We start from the raw sequence: 23,683 nt of genomic DNA on the forward strand, positions 1-23,683 counted from the left end.
GACGGTTTGATCACGTGAATGTGGACCTGGTGGGGCCACTTCCACCTTCTCATGGGTTTACACATATCCTTACGATGGTAGACCGCAGCAAGAGATGGCCAGAGGCAGTTCCCTTGTCATCCACCACTTCGGCAGACGTAGCCAGGGCATTCATCTCTTGGGTCGCCCGTTTCAGGGTACCGGCGGACATCTCTTCTGATCGTGGACCGCAATTTTCCTCTGAGCTCTGGAACGCTCGGCATCAAGCTACATCGCACCACAGCCTACCATCCACAGGCGAACGGCCTGTGCGAACGGTTTCACAGGTCGCTCAAAGCTGCACTGAGGGCCAGCCTCCAAAGCGCTGGGTGGGTGGACAGGCTACCATGGGTCCTGTTGGGTCTTCACACGGTACCCAAGGAAGATCTTCGCTCGTCCTCGGCAGAGTTAGTCTATGGCCAGCCGCTACATGTACCAGGGATTTCCTTCCGACTCCAACAGAGCCTGGTCCGCATCCAATCAACTCATCAGCCACCAGGAGGCAGCCAGGTGTTTTGCACCAGTACCAACGTCGCATCATGGCTTTCAGAGCTCCCACGTCCCAGCAGAGCTGAAGAACGTGGACTATGTGTTCATCCGCCACGACGCTCATCGGGATCCGCTCAAGGCCCCTTACACTGGTCCTTTCCGCGTGCTAGAGCAGGGAGACAAAACTTTCTCGGTGGATATCGGAGGTAAACCGGACCACATTTCGGTTGACCGGTTGAAGCCGGCACACTTGGACCTTGACCGCCCGGTCGAGACCGCACAGCCGCCAAAACGTGGCCGACTGCCCACAGTCGCCGTGCCAGATCAAGCGCAACCGCCCGCCAGCCGTCCAGCAGCTTCCACTCCAACTGCACAGAAGTCGCTCAGACAGGCTTGTCAGGCCTCCTCGCCGTTTCACTTCTTCTGTTAAAGACAATTCTGGGGGGACGCATGTGGCGGAGCCACTGAGGGACTCCGATCAAATGTATATAATTCCCTTTAACAACATGTTAGCTACAGCCTGAGTCTGTATCTTTGTATATACTGTTTGCATGTATAGAGCGCGGTCCCTTTAAGAGCACGGGCAAACGCGATGACGTCACGCCGTTCATCACGTGATCCCCATCGGCAGGAAAAACGTGATGATGCCAGCCACGGGACTGTCCAAGCAGTCCTCGTGGAGCTTCCGAACTGACTAGACCTGTATTCGTAGTTTTCTTGCACCTGTTTGTTAAACTCAATTAGTTTCACATTAAACATCGTTTGTTTGATCACCTGAGTCGACCTCAGTCTCTTGATAGGAACTAGACCTTCCTACAATATGATCAAAGTCAATGTTAGGTTTGAAAAAGAGAAACTGAACACAGTCACTAAGATTCTAGATTTTGGTAAGGCTAACTTTAGCGAGACAGAGACTGACGACAGCAAACTGATTAAAATTGTTATCAGGTAAAACTACTGATGAACAATGGAAGGTGCTCAAAAAATAATTTAGCTTAAATCAGGACCAGTATATATCCCTAAGGGGCAAGAGCTCCACTTACCAAATAAAACAGCCATCGTCGACAAAAGAGGAGAAATAACATAAAACTCAAGGAAAGAGCAGCATACAAAAGTACAAAGAATAGTGTAGATCCAAGGGACTGGGAGAGATATAAAGAACAGCAAAGGAAGTCAAAAAAGATAGTAAGAGCTGCAGAAAGGGAATATGAAAAGAAACTTGCGAACGATATCAAGATTAACACAAAGTTTTTACAATTATATTAGAAAAAAAGGGTAGTCAAGGGTAATGTGGACCCTTTAAAAACAGATGCGAGTAATATTGCAAATGGAAACAAGGAAGTGGCGGCTTATTGAATAATTACTTTGCGTCAGTCTTCACAATAGAGGAAGAGGATAATACACCTGACATTCCAGGGAAACTAATAATGAATCAAGGACTGGACTCATTAAAGTTAACATAAGCAAGAAAACAGTATTAGAAAAAATAATCGCACTAAAGATTGACAAATCCCCAGGACCTGATGGTTAAAGGAAGTAGGTGAGAAAATTGCAGATACTTTAGCCATAATCTTCCAAAGCTCTCGCGATTCAGGAATTGTCCCTTTAGATTGGAAAATTGCAAATGTAACTCCATTATTTCAGAAAGGTGAGAGATAAAAACCAGGAAAATATAAACATGTTACTTCTTTTGTTTCTTTTATTCTTTTGTCCGATCGCAGCCCTGCCTCCGATCTATCTTCTTTTCTTTCCAGTTTTGAAGAAGGGTTCGACCCGAAACGTCAACTCAAATTTCTCTCCACGGATGTTGCCTGACCTGCTGAGTTTTTCCAGCATTTTCTGTTGTTATTTCGGATTTCCAACATCCGCAGTATTTTGCTATCGTACTAGTGTTTGGTTCACTGCCACACCTCTTCTAGGAATGCCTACCTTGAAGAAGTTCTGCTCTTCTCTTCGACAGGATCTCCATTTGGCTCTTCAACCTTGTTCATCTTCATTACTTTCAGTTTCCCTTCTCGTGTTTGATCAGGTATCTGCCAAGACTCGGTTTCACAGCCACATCATTTTCCTCAGCAACTGTCTCCGGTTCCGACTTATTCCACGTGGATTCCAACTAAACTTCCACCCTTCGTGCTTCGGATCCACCCAGGATTACAAATATCTCCAAGATATTCATCGTTCCTCGAACTACTGCTCTCGCCGCATCCTGAGATCCACGCTCAACGCCATGCGGCACCACATGAACACTCTCGACTTCTCTCTTCAGCAACACCGACGCACTCTATCTCAAAGCTGTCCGGGTCCACAGTTCCATTTCATCCTTCGACTCATCCGACGCTTCAACAAAAAACTTTTCTTCTTCCTTTCCGATGTCAAGGATCGCAAGCTTCATCAACTCTTGGACACCAACGCCCCTCCGGAACCTTCTTTCCCTTCACTTTCCTCTGACCCCCCTTCTCCCAATCTTGCCCCCTGCCGCGTTTTCACTATCCCCTCTGACCTTCCACTCTCTGACCCTGAACGATCAGTCCTCAGCAAAGGCCTGAGCTTCATCCCCTTACGCCCCCCACCTCAATGAATTTCGAGCTCGGCACGATGTTGAGCTCTTTTTCCGCCGCCTTCGTCTCCGTGCCCACTTCTCTGGCCAGGAGTCTTCCCCCCGCACAACTGACCCTTTCTCCCGCTTTCAGAATTCCCGTTCTACCTGGACCCCTCCCCCTGGCCTCTTACCCTCTCTAGATCTTTTCATCGCTAACTGACGCCGTGACATCGACCGTCTCCATTTCTCTGCTCCCCTCACTCACTCCAGCCTACCTTCCTCTGAACTTGCAGCACTCCATTCTCTTAGATCCAACCCTGACATTGTCATTAAACCCGCTGACAAGGGTGGTGCTGTTGTTGTTTGGCGCACTGACCTCTACCTAGTGGAAGCTGAACGCCAACTCTCCGACACCTCCTCCTACCTCCACCTGGACCATGACCCCACTACCAAACATCAAACCACCGTTTCCAAGACTGTCACTGACCTCATCTCCTCTGGAGATCTTCCGCCCCGCTGCCACCAACCTCATAGTTCCCCAACCCCGCACAGCCCGCTTCTACCTCCTTCCCAAGATCCACAAACAGGACTGCCCTGGTAGACCCATCGTTTCAGCCTGTTCTTGCCCCACGGAACTTATCTCTTCCTATCTTGACTCCATCTTTTCTCCCCTTGTCCAGTCTCTTCCCACCTACATCCGTGACTCTTCGGACGCCCTCCGCCACTTTAACAGTTTCCAGTTTCCTGGCCCCAACCGCTTCCTTTTCACCATGGACGTACAATCCCTCTACACCTCCATCCCCACCCAGGTGGCCTGAGGGCGCTCCGCTTCTTCCTTGAACAGAGGCCCGACCAGTCCCCATACACCACCACCCTCCTCCGCCTGGCTGAACTTGTTCTCACATTGAACAACTTCTCCTTTAACTCCACTCATTTCCTCCAAATCAAAGGTGTTGCCATGGGTACCCGCATGGGTCCTAGCTATGTCTGCCTTTTCATGGGCTATGTGGAACAATCTTTGTTCCAGTCCTACTCGGGTCCCCTCCCTCACCTCTTTTTCCGATACATTGATGACTGTATCGGTGCCGTTTCCTGCTCTCGTCCCGAACTTGACAATTTCATTGACTTTGCCTCCAATTTCCACCCTTCCCTCACCTTCACATGGTCCATCTCTGACTCTTCCCTTCTCTTCCTCGACTTCTCCGTCTCCATCTCTGGGGATAGGTTATCGACCAATATTCACTACAAGCCCACTGACTCCCACAGCTACCTGGACTACACTTCCTCCCACCCCGCTTCCTGTAAGGACTCTATTCCATTCTCCCAGTTTCTCCGTCTCCGCCGTATCTGTTCCGACGATGCCACCTTCCACACCAGTGCTTCAGACATGTCTTCCTTTTTCCGCAACCGAGGATTCCCCTCTACCGTGGTTGACACTGCCCTCGACCGTGTCAGTTCTATCTCCCGCACTTCTGCCCTCACCCCTGCCCCTCCCCCCCGGAACCACGATAGGGTTCCCCTTGTCCTCACCTTTCACCCAACCAGCCTCCACATTCAACGGATCATCCTCCGGCATTTCCGCTACCTCCAAAGTGATCCCACCACCAAACGTATCTTCCCCTCCCCTCCCCTTTCAGCATTCCGCAGGGACCCCTCCCTCCGAGACACCCTAGTCCACTCCTCTATCACCCCAAACAGCCCTTCCCCTGGCACCTTCCCGTGCAAGCGGAGGAGATGTAACACCTGCCCCTATACCTCCCCACTTCCCACTGTCCAGAGCCCCAAACACCCCTTCCAGGTGAAACAGCGATTTACTTGTACTTCTCGCAATCTAGTATACTGTATTCACTGCTCACGATGCGGTCTCCTCTACATTGGGGAGACCAAACGCAGATTGGGTGACCGCTTTGCGGAACACCTCCGTTCAGTCCACAAGGGTGACCCCGAGCTTCCGGTCGCCTGTCATTTTAATTCACCGCTCCATTCCCACTCGGACCTCACCGTCCTTGGCCTCTTGTATTGTTCCACGGAAGCTCAACGTAAACTCGAGGAACAGCACCTCATCTTCCGATTAGGCACTCTGCAGCCTTCCGGACTCAATATCGAGTTCAACAATTTCAGATCATAACCTCGGCCCCTATTTCATTTTTTCTTGTAATTTTTCCACTCCTTTCCCCCCCCCCCCCCTTTCCTTTTGTTTCTCTCTCACACCTGGCAGCTATCTCTTGCCCTGCCAGTATACTTTACACCTAATCTCAGCCTATTACCATCTCGTCTAGCTTCGTATACCTTTTATTGTCTCTTTTACTTCTTTTGTTTCTTTTATTCTTTTGTCCGATCGCAGCCCTGCCTCCGATCTATCTTCTTTTCTTTCCAGTTTTGAAGACGGGTTCGACCCGAAACGTCAACTCAAATTTCTCTCCACGGATGTTGCCTATCCTGCTGAGTTTTTCCAGCATTTTCTGTTGTTATTTTAGTCTAACATCTGTTGTGGGGAAGTTATTGGAATCTATAATTAAGGACAGAGTGACTGAGTACTCACACAAATTTAAGCTGATTAGAGAGAGCCAACATGGATTTGTAAAGGGTAGGTCATGTCTAACAAACCTAATTGAAGTAACTAAAGTAGTAGACAGGAGAATGTCTATGGATGTAATTTATACAGATTTCAGAAGGCAATCGATAAGGTTCCACATAAGAGACTGTTAGCTAAAATTAAAGCTCATGGAATTGAAGGCAAATTATTGACCTGGTTAGGAGATTGGTTAGGCGGTAGAAGACAGAAAAGACTTGCATTTATATAGCACCTTTCACGACCACCGGACGTCTCAAAGCGCTTTACAGCCAATTAAGTACTTTTTTTTTATTTTTTTTATGTAAAGTGTAGTCACTGTTGTCAGAGAGTAGGGATAATGGGTATGTACTCGAATTGGGAGGAAATGACTAGTGGTGTCCCACAAAGATCTGTGCTGGGGCCTCAACTATTCATTATACAGTATTTATTAATGACTTAGATAATGCAATAGAGAGCCATATATTGAAGTTTGCTGATGAAACAAAGATTGATGGCATAGTAAGTAGCATAGACAGGAGCATAAAATTACAAAGAAGCATTGATAGATTAGGTGAATGGGCAAAACTGTGGCAGATGGATTTCAATGCAGGCAAGTGTGAGGTCATTCATTTTAGACCAAAACAGGACAGAACAGAGTATTTTTTAAATGTGAAAATCTAGGAACAGTGGAGGTCCAAAGAGATTTAGATGTCCATTTACACAGATTGCTAAAATGTAGTAGTCAGGTACAAAAAATAATCAAAAAGGCTAATGGAATGTTAGCCTTTATAATGAGAGGGCTAGAATATAAAGGGGAGGAAGTTTTTCAACAGCTATACAAAGCCCTGGTCAGACCACACCTGGAGTGCTGTGTACAGTTCTGGGCACCGCACCTTAGAAAGGATAAACTGGTCTTGGAAGGAGTGCAGCGCAGATTCACCAGAATGTTACCTGGGCTCCAAGGGTTAGATTATAAGCAGAGATTACAGAAACTAGGCTTGTATTCCCTGCAATATAGGAGGCTGAGGGGTGATTTGATTGAGGTTTTTAGGATTTTGAAAGAATTTTGGTGGGGGAGTCCAGGACAAAGGTACATAAACCTTAAAATCAGAGCCAGCCTATTCTGGAGAGAAGTTAGGAAACACTTCTTCACACAAAGGGTGGTGGAAGTGTAGAACTCTCCCACAAAAAGCAGTAGATGCTAGCTCAATTCATAATTTTAAATCGGAGATCGATAGATTTTTGCAGGGCATACAGACTGTATAAAGCTTGACCCAGCCAGCGAGCAGGGCATACAGGCTGTATAAAGCTTGACCCAGCCAGCGAGCAGGACACACAGACTGTATAAAGCTTGACCCAGCCAGCGAGCAGGACACACAGGCTGTATAAAGCTTGACCCAGCCAGCGAGCAGGACACACAGACTGTATAAAGCTTGACCCAGCCAGCGAGCAGGACACACAGACTGTATAAAGCTTGACCCAGCCAACGAGCAGGACACACAGACTGTATAAAGCTTGACCCAGCCAGCGAGCAGGACACACAGACTGTATAAAGCTTGACCCAGCCAGCGAGCAGGACACAAAGACTGTATAAAGCTTGACCCAGCCAGTGAGCAGGACACACAGACTTTATAAAGCTTGACCCAGCCAGCGAGCAGGACACACAGACTTTCACCCACGAAGTGTAATGTAGGAATGCAGTGGGCTGGGAGGGCTTACCTTGGTGTACTTGTTGATTACAGCACGGATCTCCTCATTGATGTGAGGCTGCAGAACAGCTCGCAACAGATCCATGGATATGTTTGGATTGGTGAAACTGAAGAAAGGAGACAGTGTGTTATTTCATCTTTTTAAACTCTGTGGCAAAAAACACCTTTTAATAGTACACTGAACACCCCTGATATTCTGTAGTCCCCTTCAGGGAGACAACCATTAATAACCTGTAGCTGAATGTGTGGTAGCCCATTCCCATCCCATGAGTAAGCTGGAAAGTAGAACTCCCAAGGGTAATAAAAGTAGTGCTCACAGATTCCCATCGATTTCACTTACACCAAGTCCAAGGTTCCAATTAAATGGTACTGAGGCCTATTAGAAGTGTGGAGGGAGTCTGAACACAGCAGGAGGGGCTGCCCGAGTGAGAGTCTCCAGAGAAATTAGGGATGGCCAATAAATGCTGCCTTGCCAGCAATGCCCACATCCCATAAATGAATTAAAAAAGTCTCCCGTGTGTGATCCAAGTTAAACAACATGACCCCTTCCAAAGGATTTGCTGATCAGCAGAAGATGCTTTTGCCTCAATCCAAAGTAAAAACACCGAGTATACCAAGGTTGAAAAGACAAGACAAGGTAGGCGATTAGATGATGCCAAGCTTGGGAGATAGGAAGGATCGAGAGAGAGTTCAGTAACTCTGTGGTTTTAACCTCTGATGAAGAATGAGATCAGGACCCAGTTCAAAGAGTTCCAATTTCAACACAGTGAGATGTAAGGAGGAGGAAGAACACGCAGAAATTATTACAGCTTAGGACAAACGAAAGAGGAAAGCTCTGACGTGCAATGACCAACAGAGTATCAATAAAGGGAGCGACAGAGGGGGGGCAGGGCTGAGAGAGGAACGGCCTATCAGACAATGAAGCTTTCTCTTGCGGCCTGTCCAGGAGTGCATGGGGGAGAAGGAATTAGTTCAAAAACCTCCCTAGATATGGGAATGGGATTCAAGCCTTGAATAGGGTTTTATAGAGATTGATGGAGGGGGAGGGGGAGGGGAATTGTTTGGCATAGGAGAGGAAACTGAGCCTCTGAGAGGCAGTGTAAGTGATGGGGTCCAGCATCTCAGCGTCTCCCACACCCAGCGAGGAATGAAGAGGATGCACATCCACTCCATAAATCGCGAGCCACCAGTGGGTGAGGCAGTCCCTCAGTGTTTCCCACTTGGAGCCTGGAGACCTAGAGGCCAACCTCTGCATGCTGACAAGCTCCAGCTGGTTTAGGTGTAGTTGATGCAGCATCGAGTTGACTGGCAGACAGTCCGCTCCCAGCGTTTCTTACTGCCAGACGCCTCTAACTGGTCTGCAGAGTGATCTGCCCTTGGCCATGAAATCCCCCAGGTTTGACCTCTGTCCCGATTAACCTCCTGACCTGCAAAGGGTCATAAAGCTGAAGACTCCAATTGTAAATATGGATTCTCACACACAAACAGCACAATAAATGACTACATCCATTGGCCAAATATGCAACCAGAGAGATACAAACGCTTGTTCTTGGACCATGGGACACATTCACAACACACTATTTATTGCACATCCCGAGTTGCCCTGAGGGCATTCAGAGTCAACCATAGAGTGAGCGACTTGAGACACATGTAGACCACATCAGGTAAGGGTAGCAGGTTTCCCTCCATGAAGGACATCAGTGCACCAGTTTGGATTATACAACAATCTGGTAACTTTCAGTCATTTTATGCTGCTAGCCACAATTAATAAGTTTATTGGGAATTCAGTTTCCCAACTTAGCATCTGATCCCATCTGATCTCCGAGTTTCTGCTCCAGGACCATGACCACGAGGCTAATGTACTCACACGCACTTTGATCAATAAAATACTTTACCTCACTGCCATCTGTGATCGCCGACCCCTTCGGGCAACTTGGCGGTGTTTAATCATGATGTTCCAGGGGTTCTGCAAAACAGGGAATCGTCCTAAGATTATGGCAACACCGACCCCTCCAACAAACACTCACCATAACACCGACCCTCCAACACACACTCACCATAACACCGACCCTCCAACACACACTCACCATAACACCGACCCTCCAACACACACTCACCATAACACCGACCCTCCAACACACACTCACCATAACACCGACACTCCCAACACACTCACCATAACACCGACCCTCCAACACACTCACCATAACACCGACCCTCCCAACACACACTCACCATAACACCGACCCTCCAACACACACTCACCATAACACCGACCCTCCAACACACTCACCATAACACCGACCCTCCAACACACACTCACCATAACACCGACCCTCCAACACACTCACCATAACACCGACCCTCCAACACACTCACCATAACACCGACCCTCCAACACACTCACCATAACACCGACCCTCCAACACACACTCACCATAACACCGACCCTCCAACACACACTCACCATAACACCGACACTCCCAACACACTCACCATAACACCGACCCTCCAACACACTCACCATAACACCGACCCTCCCAACACACACTCACCATAACACCGACCCTCCAACACACACTCACCATAACACCGACCCTCCAACACACACTCACCATAACACCGACCCTCCAACACACACTCACCATAACACCGACCCTCCAACACACTCACCATAACACCGACCCTCCAACACACTCACCATAACACCGACCCTCCAACACACACTCACCATAACACCGACCCTCCAACACACACTCACCATAACACCGACACTCCCAACACACTCACCATAACACCGACCCTCCAACACACACTCACCATAACACCGACCCTCCCAACACACACTCACCATAACACCGACCCTCCAACACACACTCACCATAACACCGACCCTCCAACACACACTCACCATAACACCGACCCTCCAACACACACTCACCATAACACCGACACTCCAACACACACTCACCATAACACCGACCTTCCAACACACACTCACCATAACACCGACCCTCCAACACACACTCACCATAACACTTGCCTCTCTAACCACGTACTCTCTCAGATACAGGCTTCTCCAAACAGTCAGCACAGAACAACCCCCAACAATCAGTGTCATAACCTATTGGAATAAGTTTTTGCACACAGATATCACTGGACACATTCTCACGAGGGCGACGGAACAGCATCCAAAGCTAGAGCTCCCTTGATGACTAAAGGTATAGAGGTTAAAATGAAACAGAAAAAGGAGGCTTATTATAAATGTCAGGCTCATAATACAGTACAGAACCAAGCTGAATACAGAAAGGAAATAAGAGGGGCAAAGAGAGTTTTTGAGAATAGATGAGCAGCTAACATAAAAGGTAATACTAAAGTCTTTAATAAACATATAAATGATAAAAGGATAGTCAAAGGAAGGGTGGGGCTGATTCAGGACCAAAAGGGAGATCTGCTGGCGGAAGCAGAGGACACGGGTGAGGTACTAAATTAGTACGTTGCTTCTGTATTCACTGGCGAAGAAGATGCTGCCAATGTCGCAGTAAAGAAGGAGGGGGTAGAGAAATTTGATTGGATAATAAAAATAGATAAAGAGGAGGTACTTAAAAGGTTGGCAGTCCTCAAAGTAGAATAGTCACCCAGTCCGAATGGGATGCATCCTAGGTTATTGAAGCCAATAAGGGTGGAGATAGTGGAGACTCTGGCCACAATCTTTCAATCCTTCTTCGATAGGGTGGTGCCAGAGGACTGGGGGGCTGCAAATGTTGCTCCCCTGTTCAAAAACAGGGGAGAGGGATAAACCCGGCAACTACAGGTGAGTCCACCTAATGTCAGTGGTGGGGAAACTTTTAAAGACATAATCCAAGACTAATTTAAGCATCACTTGGAAAACTATTAGCTAATAAATGACAGCCAGCACCAATTTATTAAAGGCAAATCATGTTTGACTAACTTGATTGAGTTCTTTGATGAAGTAACGGAGAGTGTTGATGTGTATATGGACTTTCAAAGGCATTTGATAAAGTACCATATAATAAACTGGTTAGCAAAATTGAAGGCCATGGGATTAAAGGAGCAGTGGCTGCATGGATACAAAATTGGCTAACGGACAGAAAGCAGAGAGCAGTGGTGAACGGTTGCTTTTCAGACTGGAGGGAAGTATACAGTGGTGCCCCCAGAGGTCAATGTTGGGATCATTGCTGTTTTTGATATATATTAATGACCTGGACTCAGGTACACGGCATCATTTCAAAGTCTGCAGATGACTCAAAGCTTTACAAAGTATTTATAGCACAGAAACAGGCCATTTGGCCCAACAGGTCCATGCTCCACACCTGCCTCCTCCCACCCCTCTTCACTTAACCTCATCAACTATCCCTCTAATTCCTTTCTCCCTCATCTGCTTATCTGGCTTCTGCTTAAATGCATCTATTCTATTTGCCTCAACCTTTCCCTCTGGTAGCGAGTTCCACATTCTCACCACCCTCTGGTAAAGAAGTTTCTTCTGATTTCCCTATTGGATTTATTAGTGACTGTCCTGTATTGATGACCTCTAGCTCTGGTTTTGCCCGCAACAGGAAACATCTTCGCTAGGTCGACCTGATCGAACCCTTTCATAATCTTAAAGACCTCTATCAGGTCACCCCTCAGTCTTCTCTTTCCTGGAGAAAAGAGCCCCGGCCTGTTCAATCTTTCCTGATAGCTGTAACTTCGCAGTTCTGATATCATTCTAGGAAATCTTTTTTGCACATCCTCCAGTGCCTCTATATCCTTTTTATATGGAGACCAGAACTGTTCAGCCAAACCAAGAAACCACCCCAAGTTAGCACTGCACAGTGACTCCTGCTGGAAAGTGCACAGATGTAGAAACTGGGCGAGGACAGGATCGGGCTGAGCTGTGAAACTCCACTGGTCATACAGCCCATCACTGCTCACTGTCTGAGCTGTGAAACTCCCCTGGTCATACAGCCCATCACTGCTCACTGTCTGAGCTGTCAAACACCCCTGGTCATACAGCCCATCACTGCTCACTGTCTGAGCTGTGAAACTCCCCTGGTCATACAGCCCATCACTGCTCACTGTCTGAGCTGTGAAACTCCCCTGGTCATACAGCCCATCACTGCTCACTGTCTGAGCTGTGAAACTCCACTGGTCATACAGCCCATCACTGCTCACTGACAGAGCTGTGAAACTCCCCTGGTCATACAGCCCATCACTGCTCACTGACAGAGCTGTGAAACTCCCCTGGTCATACAGCCCATCACTGCTCACTGTCTGAGCTGTGAAACTCCCCTGGTCATATAGCCCATCACTGCTCACTGACAGAGCTGTGGAACTCCACTGGTCATACAGCCCATCACTGCTCACTGTCTGAGCTGTGAAACTCCCCTGGTCATACAGCCCATCACTGCTCACTGTCTGAGCTGTGAAACTCCACTGGTCATACAGCCCATCACTGCTCACTGACAGAGCTGTGAAACTCTCCATGTCATACAGCCCATCACTGCTCACTGACAGAGCTGTGAAACTCCACTGGTCATACAGCCCATCACTGCTCACTGTCTGAGCTGTGAAACTCCCCTGGTCATATAGCCCATCACTGCTCACTGACAGAGCTGTGAAACTCCACTGGTCATACAGCCCATCACTGCTCACTGTCTGAGCTGTGAAACTCCCCTGGTCATACAGCCCATCACTGCTCACTGTCTGAGCTGTGAAACTCCACTGGTCATACAGCCCATCACTGCTCACTGACAGAGCTGTGAAACTCCACTGGTCATACAGCCCATCACTGCTCACTGACTGCTCACTGACAGAGCTGTGAAACTCCACTGGTCATACAGCCCATCACTGCTCACTGACAGAGCTGTGAAACTCCACTGGTCATACAGCCCATCACTGCTCACTGACTGCTCACTGACAGAGCTGTGAAACTCCACTGGTCATACAGCCCATCACTGCTCACTGTCTGAGCTGTGAAACTCCCCTGGTCATACAGCCCATCACTGCTCACTGACAGAGCTGTGAAACTCTCCATGTCATACAGCCCATCACTGCTCACTGACAGAGCTGTGAAACTCCACTGGTCATACAGCCCATCACTGCTCACTGTCTGAGCTGTGAAACTCCCCTGGTCATATAGCCCATCACTGCTCACTGACAGAGCTGTGAAACTCCACTGGTCATACAGCCCATCACTGCTCACTGTCTGAGCTGTGAAACTCCCCTGGTCATACAGCCCATCACTGCTCACTGTCTGAGCTGTGAAACTCCACTGGTCATACAGCCCATCACTGCTCACTGACAGAGCTGTGAAACTCCACTGGTCATACAGCCCATCACTGCTCACTGACTGCTCACTGACAGAGCTGTGAAACTCCACTGGTCATACAGCCCATCACTGCTCACTGACAGAGCTGTGAAACTCCACTGGTCATACAGCCCATCACTGCTCACTGACTGCTCACTGACAGAGCTGTGAAACTCCACTGGTCATACAGCCCATCACTGCTCACTGTCTGAGCTGTGAAACTCCCCTGGTCATACAGCCCATCACTGCTCACTGACAGAGCTGTGAAACTCCACTGGTCATACAGCCCATCACTGCTCACTGACAGAGCTGTGAAACTCCACTGGTCATACAGCCCATCACTGCTCACTGTCTGAGCTGTGAAACTCCCCTGGTCATACAGCCCATCACTGCTCACTGTCTGAGCTGTGAAACTCCACTGGTCATACAGCCCATCACTGCTCACTGACAGAGCTGTGAAACTCCACTGGTCATACAGCCCATCACTGCTCACTGTCTGAGCTGTGAAACTCCCCTGGTCATACAGCCCATCACTGCTCACTGTCTGAGCTGTGAAACTCCCCTGGTCATACAGCCCATCACTGCTCACTGACAGAGCTGTGAAACTCCACTGGTCATACAGCCCATCACTGCTCACTGACAGAGCTGTGAAACTCCACTGGTCATACAGCCCATCACTGCTCACTGTCTGAGCTGTGAAACTCCCCTGGTCATACAGCCCATCACTGCTCACTGACAGAGCATCCATGCCTTTGTCACCTCTAGACTTAACTATTCCAATGCACCCCTGGCTGGCCTCCCATCTTCCACCCTCCATAAACTTAAGGTCATCCAAAGCTTTGCTGCCCGTGTCCCAACTCGCACCAAGTCCCATTCACCCATCACCCCTGTGCTCGCTGACCTACATTGGCTCCCGGTTAAGCTTTAAAATTCTCATCCTTGTTTTCAAATCCCTCCATCGTGTCGCTTTGCTTGGTAATGCTCCTGTGAAGTGCCTTGGGACATTTTACTTTGTTAAAGTTGCTATACAAATCCAAAATAACAACAGAAAATGCTGGAAAAACTCAGCAGGTCAGGCAACATCCGTGGAGAGAAATTTGAGTTGACGTTTCGGGTTGAACCCTTCAAAACTGGAAAGAAAAGAAAATAGATAGAAGGCAGGGCTGCGATCGGACAAAAGTAAAAGAAACAATAAAAGGTATTTGAAGCTAGACGAGATGGTAATAGGCTGAGATTAGGTGTGAAGTGTACTGGCAGGGCAAGAGATAGCTGCCAGGTGTGAGAGAGAAACAAAAGGAAAGGTGTGGGGGGGGGGGGGGGGCGGGGGGTGAGAAAGGAGTGGAAAAATTACAAGAAAAAATATAATAGGGGCCGAGGTTATGATCTGAAATTGTTGAACTCGATATGGAGTCCGGGAGGCTGCAGAGTGCCTAATCGGAAGATGAGGTGCTGTTCCTCGAGTTTACGTTGAGCTTCCGTGGAACAATACAAGAGGCCAAGGACGGTGAGGTCCGACTGGGAATGGAGCGGTGAATTAAAATGACAGGCGACCGGAAGCTCGGGGTCACCCTTACAGACTGAACGGAGGTGTTCTGCAAAGCGGTCACCCAATCTGCATTTGGTCTCCCCAATGTTGAGGAGACCGCATCGTGAGCAGCGAATACAGTATACTAGATTGCGAGAAGTACAAGTAAATCGCTGTTTCACCTGGAAGGGGTGTTTGGGGCCCTGGACAGTGGGAAGGGGGGAGGTATAGGGGCAGGTGTTACATCTCCTCCGCTTGCACGGGAAGGTGCCAGGCGAAGGGGAAGGGCTGTTTGGGGCGATAGAAGAGTGGACTAGGGTGTCTCGGAGGGAGCGGTCCCTACGGAATGCTGAAAGGGGAGGGGAGGGGAAGATACGTTTGGTGGTGGGATCACTTTGGAGGTAGCGGAAATGCCGGAGGATGATCCGTTGAATGTGGAGGCTGGTGGGGTGCAAGGTGAGGACAAGGGGAACCCTATCGTGGTTCCGGGAGGGAGGGGCAGGGGTGAGGGCAGAAGTGCGGGAGATAGAACTGACACGGTCGAGGGGAATCCTCGGTTGCGGAAAAAGGAAGACATGTCTGAAGCACTGGTGTGGAAGGTGGCATCGTCGGAGCAGATACGGCGGAGACGGAGAAACTGGGAGAATGGAATAGAGTCCTTACAGGAGGCGGGGTGGGAGGAAGTGTAGTCCAGGTAGCTGTGGGAGTCAGTGGGCTTGTAGTGAATATTGGTCGATAACCTATCCCCAGAGATGGAGACGGAGAAGTCGAGGAAGGGAAGGGAAGAGTCAGAGATGGACCATGTGAAGGTGAGGGAAGGGTGGAAATTGGAGGCAAAGTGAATGAAATTGTCAAGTTCGGGACGAGAGCAGGAAACAGCACCGATACAGTCATCAATGTATCGGAAAAAGAGGTGAGGGAGGGGACCCGAGTAGGGCTGGAACAAAGATTGTTCCACATAGCCCACGAAAAGGCAGGCATAGCTAGGACCCATGCGGGTACCCATGGCAACACCTTTGATTTGGAGGAACTGAGTGGAGTTAAAGGAGAAGTTGTTCAATGTGAGAACAAATTCAGCCAGGCGGAGGCTAGCTTCGAATACCTTTTATTGTCTCTTTTACTTCTTTTGTCCAATCGCAGCCCTGCCTTCGATCTATTTTCTTTTCTTTCCAGTTTTGAAGAAGGGTTCAACCCGAAACGTCAACTCAAATTTCTCTCCACGGATGTTGCCTGACCTGCTGAGTTTTTCCAGCATTTTCTGTTGGACTTTGGATTTCCAACATTTGCAGTATTTTGCTATTATACAAATCCAAGTTGTTGTTGTTGCTGCACTCCCTCAGTACTGCACTGGAGTGCCAGCCTGGAGTGGGGCTTGAACACGCGACCTTCTAACTCACGGCTGACAGCTGGACTGACACAGACCCTCAAACCACTGTACGCACACTTGAGAGAGGAAAATAAATCTGTTTCAGTGATGTCACGAGAAGCATGCACATTCAGATCTCTTGCAGATTGAGGGTATAGGCCACACTCCACTGTGTGACACTGACTGTCACTCCTGAGTTAGAAGGGCAAGCGGCTGTGAGATGTAAAGTTTTCCAGTGACAAGTTTTCCACTGTATTGGGTGAATAAACAACAACAACTTGCATTTATATAGCAACTTTAATGTACTAAAACCTCCCTTGGCATTCACAGAAGCGTTTTCAGGCAAAATATGACAGAGTCACATAAGGAGACATTAGAGGGCTGACCCAAAGCTTGGTCAGAGGTAGGTTTTAAGGAGAGTCTTAAAGGAGGAAAGAGAGGTGGAGGGGCGGCGAGGCTTAGGGAGGGAATTCCAGAGATTAGAGCCAAGACAGCTGAAGGTAAGGTCACCAATGGTGGAGCGATTAAAATCGAGGATGCTCAAGAGGCAAGAATTGGAGGAGCGCAGAGATCTAAGGGTTGTGGGGCTGGAGGAGGTTTGAGAGATATGGAGGGGCGAGGCCATGAAGGGATTTGAAAACAAGGATGAGATTTTAAAATCGAGGCATCAGTCAGAATGGAGCAGGCTCACTGGTCTGATGGAAAACTGCCGCAAAGTCCCAGCTGCTCCCAGTTTTGTTGACTCCATCCTGGGGAAATTTTTTTTACCCAGTTTTGGGTTTTTTCTGAGCACCCAACGCCATTTCAAATGTTTTTCACAGACACACTGAGCTGGAGCAGATCAGAAACTTGGTCAGGAAGAGGACACAGTCACTAGGACCACAGCAACATCAGGGCTGTACTATGAAAAATACCCTGCCGTACATTATACAGTTTGTCCATCCTAATGTGCTGAGTGTGGAGGGAGCATTGTGAGCTGCAAATTGCAAGCTGCAGTGCTGGGGTGAGAGGTCAGTCCCTGCCGCTGGGGGTGGTGGGTCAGTCCCTGCCGCTGGGGGTGGTGGGTCAGTCCCTGCCGCTGGGGGTGGTGGGTCAGTCCCTGCCGCTGGGGGTGGTGGGTCAGTCCCTGCCGCTGGGGGTGGTGGGTCAGTCCCTGCCGCTGGGGGTGGTGGGTCAGTCCCTGCCGCTGGGGGTGGTGGGTCAGTCCCTGCCGCTGGGGGTGGTGGGTCAGTCCCTGCCGCTGGGGGTGGTGGGTCAGTCCCTGCCGCTGGGGGTGGTGGGTCAGTCCCTGCCGCTGGGGTTCAGAGAGAGTGATCGAGGATTAAGGGAGGGTTGGAGGTGTAGCGATAGAGGAAGTTGTACAGGGCGGAAAGAAGTAGAGCAAAAGAGGGGAGAGAAGGAGGGGTAAGGGGAGAGAAAGAGGAGGGAAAAGATAGCGGGGGAGAGGGATGGAGAAAGCGAGAGGAATAAAGGGGAGGGATGTAGAGGTAGGGATGTGTAGAGAGAGAGAGAAAGCAGGATGGGAGTGACGGAAGGGATGGAGACCAAAGGTTCCCACTCCTCCCTTCTTCCTCAGCACTGGTCACAGCCATCACCTGGACTTTGTGCTGGACTGTCCAGTTGGACAGTAGGTCCCTTGCAGTCAGAATCAGGGGAATTTATAATGGGGAATAAAGAAATGGCAGACCAATTAAATACATATTTTGGTTCTGTCTTCACAAAGGAGAACACAAATAACCTCCCAGAGATGTCGGGGAACATAGGGTCTGATGAAAGGGAGGAACTGAAAGAAATCAGTATTTGTAGGAAAATGGTGTTAGGGAAATTGATGGGATTGAAGGCCGATAAATCCCCAGGGCCTGATAATCTACATCCTAGGGTACTTAAGGAAGTGGCCCTAGAAATAGTAGATGCATTGCTGATCATCTTCCAACATTCGATGGAATCTGGAACAGTACCCATGGATTGGAGGGTAGCTAATGTTACCCCACTATTCAAAAAAGGTGGTAGAGAGAAAACAGGGAATTCTAGACCGGTAAGCCTGACATCGGTAGTGGGGAAAATGCTAAGAGTCCATTATAAAAGATGTAATAGCAGAGCACTTGGAAAACAGTGACCGGATCGGACAAAGTCAACATGGATTTACAAAAGGTAAATCGTGCTTGACTAATCTACTGGAATTTTTTGAGGATGTAACTGGTAAAATAGATAAGGGAGAACCAGTGGATGTGGTGTATTTGGACTTTCAGAAGGCGTTCGATAAGGTCCCGCATAAGAGATTAGCGTGTAAAGTTAAGGCACATGGGATTGGGGGCAAGGTATTGACTTGGATAGAGAACTGGTTGGCAGACAGAAAGCAAAGAGTTGGAATAAACAGCTCTTTTTCCGAGTGGCAGGCAGTGACTAGTGAGGTACCGCAGGGATCGGTACTTGGACCCCAGCTATTCACAATATATATTATTGATCTAGACGAGGGAACTAGATGTAATATCTCCAAGTTTGCAGATGACACAAAGCTGGGTGGGCGTGTTTGCTGTGAGGAGGGTGCCGAGAAACTCCAGTATGATTTGGACAGGTTGGATGATTGGGCAGAAGCATGGCAGATGCAATATAACGTGGATAAATGCGAGGTTATCCACTTTGGTGTCAAAAACAGGAAGGCAGATTATCTGAATGGCAATAGATTGGGAGAAGGGGAAGTGCAACGAGACCTGGGTGTCCTTGTGCACCAGTCGCTGAAGGTAAGCATGCAGGTGCAGCAGGCGGTTAAGAAGGCAAATGGTATGTTGGCCTTCGTAGCGATAGGATTTGAGTACAGGAACAAGGATGTCTTGCTACAGTTGTACAGGGCCCTGGTGAGACCACATCTTGAGTATTGTGTGCAGTTTTGGTCGCCTTATCTGAGGAAGGATGTTCTTGCCATGGAGGGAGTGCAGCGAACATTCACCAGGCTGATACCTGGGATGGCAGGAATGACGTATGAGGAGAGATTGGGTCGATTGGGCTTATACTCGTTGGAGTTTAGAAAAATGAGAGGGGATCTCATTGAAACTTATAAAATTCTGACAGGACTGGACAGACTAGATGCAGGAAGGATGTTCCCGATGGTCAGGAAGTCCAGAACCAGGGGTCACAGTCCAAGGATATGGGGTAAGCCATTTAGGACAGAAATGAAGAGGAATCTCTTCACCCAGAGAGTGGTGAACCTGTGGAATTCTCTACCACAAAAGGCAGTAGAGGCCAATTCATCTTCTATATATATAAAGCGGCTCTTCTGTCTGTCCCGATGTCTGTCTGTCCGTTCTCTATACGTTTGAAAGTTACAGAGCGTACCGATGCGCGCGTCGCCTCAAAAGAAAGCTTACGATTCCGGACCGGTCATAGGCGTATTTACGTTTCGGCCGGACAAAAATCCCGCCCGCGGTATCCCAAAAACGTTCAGCGTTCCGCTCATTAGCATCTCATTAGCGACCGTGTGACGTCGAGGTCCACCAATCGGACGGCGGGTTCCTTCCTACAGTTGAGTGTCGAGTGACTCGACGATTGACCAATCCTACGCTTCGGTGACCTGACCGGTCGACCAATCGGTGCGTGTGTGGGCGGGCCTTATCCTTCTGAACCGAGGTGAGTGGCCGCCATCTTGATTTTTCACAATCTTTTCCCCCACGCTTTCTGTGTGTTAGGGAACTAAGGTAAATATTTTAATGATGTGTTAGGGAATTAAATAACAATTTAATGGGGAGAGCCTCGGGAAATCGCGGGGGGGGGGGGGGAGAGCCTCGGGAAATCGCGGGGGGGGGGGGGGGGGGGGGGAGAGCCTCGGGAAATCGCGGGGGGGGGGGGGGGGGGGGGAGAGCCTCGGGAAATCGCGGGGGGGGGGGGGGGGGGAGAGCCTCGGGAAATCGCGGGGGGGGGGGGGGAAAGAGAGCCTCGGGAAATCGCAGGGGGGGGAGCCTCGGGAAATCGTGGGGGGGGGTGGGGAGAGCCTCGGGAAATCGCGGGGGGGGGGGGAGAGCCTTGGTAAATCGCGGGGGGGGGGGGGAGCCTCGGGAAATCGCGGGGGGGGGGGGGGCGCCTCGGGAAATCGCGGGGGGCTCGCGCTGACCGCGCATGCGCCGCCAGCACTGACCGCGCATGCACCGCCCGCCCGCCCACAGCGGCCGTCCATCAGCCGCGCGATACGCGGGGGACCTCAGCTCCGGACCTCAGGCGCTAGGCAGGGGGAGGGGCCAGAGAGAGGGACAGAGGGGAGTGGGGGAGGGTAGGTGTGGGGGTGGGGGAGGGGAGACGAGGAAGGGGAGGGATAGGACAGGGAGAGGACATGACAGGGAGAGGGGGGACACACAGGGGCAGGGAGACCAAGCGCCCCAAAATTGCCCTCACAACACGGGGCTCCCCAGCTAGTTAAATATAATCAAGAAGGAGTTAGATATATTTCTTAAGGCTAAAGGGATCAAGGGATATGGGGAGAAAGCAGGGACAGGGTACTGAAATTGGATGATCAGCCATGATCTCATTGAATGGCGGAGCAGGCTCGAGGGGCCGAATGGCCTACTCCTGCTCCTATCTTCTATGTTTCTATGATACCCCCTCATCTCCGATACCCAGAGATACCCCCTCACCCCTCAGCCAGAGATACCCCCTCAGCCAGAGATACCCCGAGATGCCACTCGCCCCAGGGTCTGGAGCGGCCCGATGTCCGGTGCAAGGGCCCCGGGCGGAGCTGCGCTGATCTGGAGCGGGGTGGGCAGGAAGTGAGCTACACGCGGGCGGGCCCGGGGCCTAGTGGCGAGGCCTGGTGCCGGGTCTGCTCCTTACCGTGCTGGGCTGCTCAGGCTCACGCAGGCCGCCGGCTGGGCTGCAGCCCTCACCGCTCGCTCCCATGGTAACCAGACCAAAGCTGCTGCCCGCCGGACTCCCGACTCCCACTGAAACTCACCGTGCGTCACTTCCGGTGAGGCAACCGCAATGGCATCAAACAACCGACGGAAAAGCCCTGCAGCCATCTTTGAGCGGGGCACCAGAGCCGGTTCAGCTCGTGCTGCTTTGTGCAGCGAGCAACGTCGCCATCTTTGTTTAGGGCACGGGTGTCGCTATCTTGGTGCGGGCGGGAGTTCTGCATTGTGCGGCGCTTAGGGTCACCATCTTTGTTTAGGGCACTGGTGCCGCCCAGTGCCCTCATCTTAGTGAGGGGCAGCGGTCCAGATTCTTTGTTTGGGGCGCGAATGGCGGCGGTTTATTTTTATCGAATAAAGAAGCTGTTGCCGTCAGCGGCCTCTCAAGCTTGCTTTAAAACTCAAAGGAAAAGTTCCCCACTCCCCAGCCACCCGGTCGCAGCATCGCCGACAGCCTCAGCCGACCCCCAATTTGGGCAGAGCTGTCAGGCGGTACTGCCCCCTGGAGCTCAGGCCTCGCAGTCCCACCTCAGCTTCTATAGGCTGGCTTTCGCAGTTTTAAGTGCACGGGCTCCATAGCTCAGGGGTTAGAGCACTGGTCTTGTAAACCAGGGGTCGCGAGTTCAAATCTCGCTGGGGCCTTTGGCCGGTCAGTTTTATCGTTAAAATCAGTTTTATTTCTGCCCAATTTGAAAGGGAATGAGCGAGGTAGCGAGAGACGGGAAAACAAACAGGATATAAAGAAAGCGGGAGAGATGTATAGGAAGATAAAGAAAGTGGGAGGGGCAGGGCTAGAGAGAGTGATCGAGGATTAAGGAAGGGTTGGAGGTGTAGCGATAGAGGAAGTTGTACAGAGCGGAAAGAAGTAGAGCAAAAGAGGGGAGAGAAAGAGGAGGGAAAAGATAGCGGGGGAAAGATAGCGGGGGAGAGGGATGGAGAAAGCGAGAGGAATAAAGGCCCTAAAAAGAGAATATAAACTGGCAGACTATCTCTCGACCATCAGAGACACAAAACAGAGACAGACCCTCACCAGGTACAGACTAAGCGACCACCAACTAGCAATTGAAAAAGGAAGATACAAGAAATCCTGGCAGCCTATAGAGAATAGAATACGTGATCAATGTCTGGCCGGCGAGGTTGAGACAGAGATGCATTTCCTCCTAAAATGCGAAAAATTCAACACATCAAGAAACATATTATTTGACAAGCTCAGCCAAACAACCCCAGATTTCAAGGATTTGGATGACCTGTCAAAATTAAGATTAGTCCTGGGAGAAGGAGACCATACCTTGGTGCCAAATATGTAACAACATGTCACAACCTGAGGACTGTTTAAAATTAATACTGAATGTAACCAATGATGTACAACGACTGTTTAAATTAATATTGTTTAAAGTAATATTGTATGTACCCAACGAAGGTCAAAATTGTTTGACACCTACAGAATGTTGGAAAACTGTACTTTTTGTTATGTAAGCTTTGGCAATATGGTTCCCTGTAAACTTTCATGCCAATAAAGCATTTGAATTGAATTGAATTGAATTGAAAGCAGGATGGGAGTGACGGAAGGGATGGAGACCAAAGGTTCCCACTCCTCCCTTCTTCCTCAGCACTGGTCACAGCCATCACCTGGACTTTGTGCTGGACTGTCCAGTTGGACAGTAGGTCCCTTGCAGTCAGAATCAGGGGAATTTATAATGGGGAACAAAGAAATGGCAGACCAATTAAATACATATTTTGGTTCTGTCTTCACAAAGGAGGACACAAATAACCTCCCAGAGATGTCGGGGAACATAGGGTCTGATGAAAGGGAGGAACTGAAAGAAATCAGTATTTGTAGGGAAATGGTGTTAGGGAAATTGATGGGATTGAAGGCCGATAAATCCCCAGGGCTTGATAATCTACATCCTAGGGTACTTAAGGAAGTGGCCCTAGAAATAGTAGATGCATTGCTGATCATCTTCCAACATTTGATGGAATCTGGAACAGTACCCATGGATTGGAGGGTAGCTAATGTTACCCCACTATTCAAAAAAGGTGGTAGAGAGAAAACGGGGAATTACAGACCGGTAAGCCTGACATCGGTAGTGGGGAAAATGATAAGAGTCCATTATAAAAGATGTAATAGCAGAGCACTTGGAAAACAGTGAGAGGATCGGACAAAGTCAACATGGATTTACAAAAGGTAAATCGTGCTTGACTAATCTACTGGAATTTTTTGAGGATGTTGCGGCTGCCGCGGAACACGAATGGAGGCCGAACCGATCTGAGGAACACA

The 23,683-nt window shown here is 49.5% G+C and overlaps 1 protein-coding gene and 1 non-coding gene across 5 annotated transcripts in view; one reads left to right on the forward strand and one right to left on the reverse strand.

Annotated features, from left to right (window-relative positions):
* Positions 1-21,443, reverse strand: part of LOC147108478 (deoxynucleotidyltransferase terminal-interacting protein 1-like) — a 49,415-nt gene extending 27,972 nt beyond the window's left edge. For all 4 annotated transcript variants that reach the window (XM_086005126.1, XM_086005124.1, XM_086005125.1 and 1 more), the window contains exons 1-3: positions 21,329-21,443; positions 9,205-9,275; positions 7,320-7,416 (exon numbers count right to left, since the gene is read on the reverse strand). In XM_086005126.1, coding sequence (XP_085861252.1) covers positions 7,320-7,416; positions 9,205-9,275; positions 21,329-21,394 — 234 coding nt within the window. In that variant the 5' untranslated portion in view covers positions 21,395-21,443. The remainder of the gene's footprint in view (positions 1-7,319; positions 7,417-9,204; positions 9,276-21,328) is intronic.
* A 531-nt stretch (positions 21,444-21,974) lies between these two features.
* trnat-ugu (transfer RNA threonine (anticodon UGU)) lies at positions 21,975-22,047 on the forward strand. Its single transcript has one exon. It is a non-coding gene; the product is annotated as a tRNA-Thr (tRNA).
* The last annotated feature ends 1,636 nt before the right edge of the window (positions 22,048-23,683 follow it).

The sequence above is a fragment of the Somniosus microcephalus genome, chromosome 13 (assembly GCF_052327205.1).
Source record: "Somniosus microcephalus isolate GS21.2 chromosome 13, FLI_Smic_1.0, whole genome shotgun sequence".
Taxonomy (NCBI): Eukaryota; Metazoa; Chordata; class Chondrichthyes; order Squaliformes; family Somniosidae; genus Somniosus; species Somniosus microcephalus.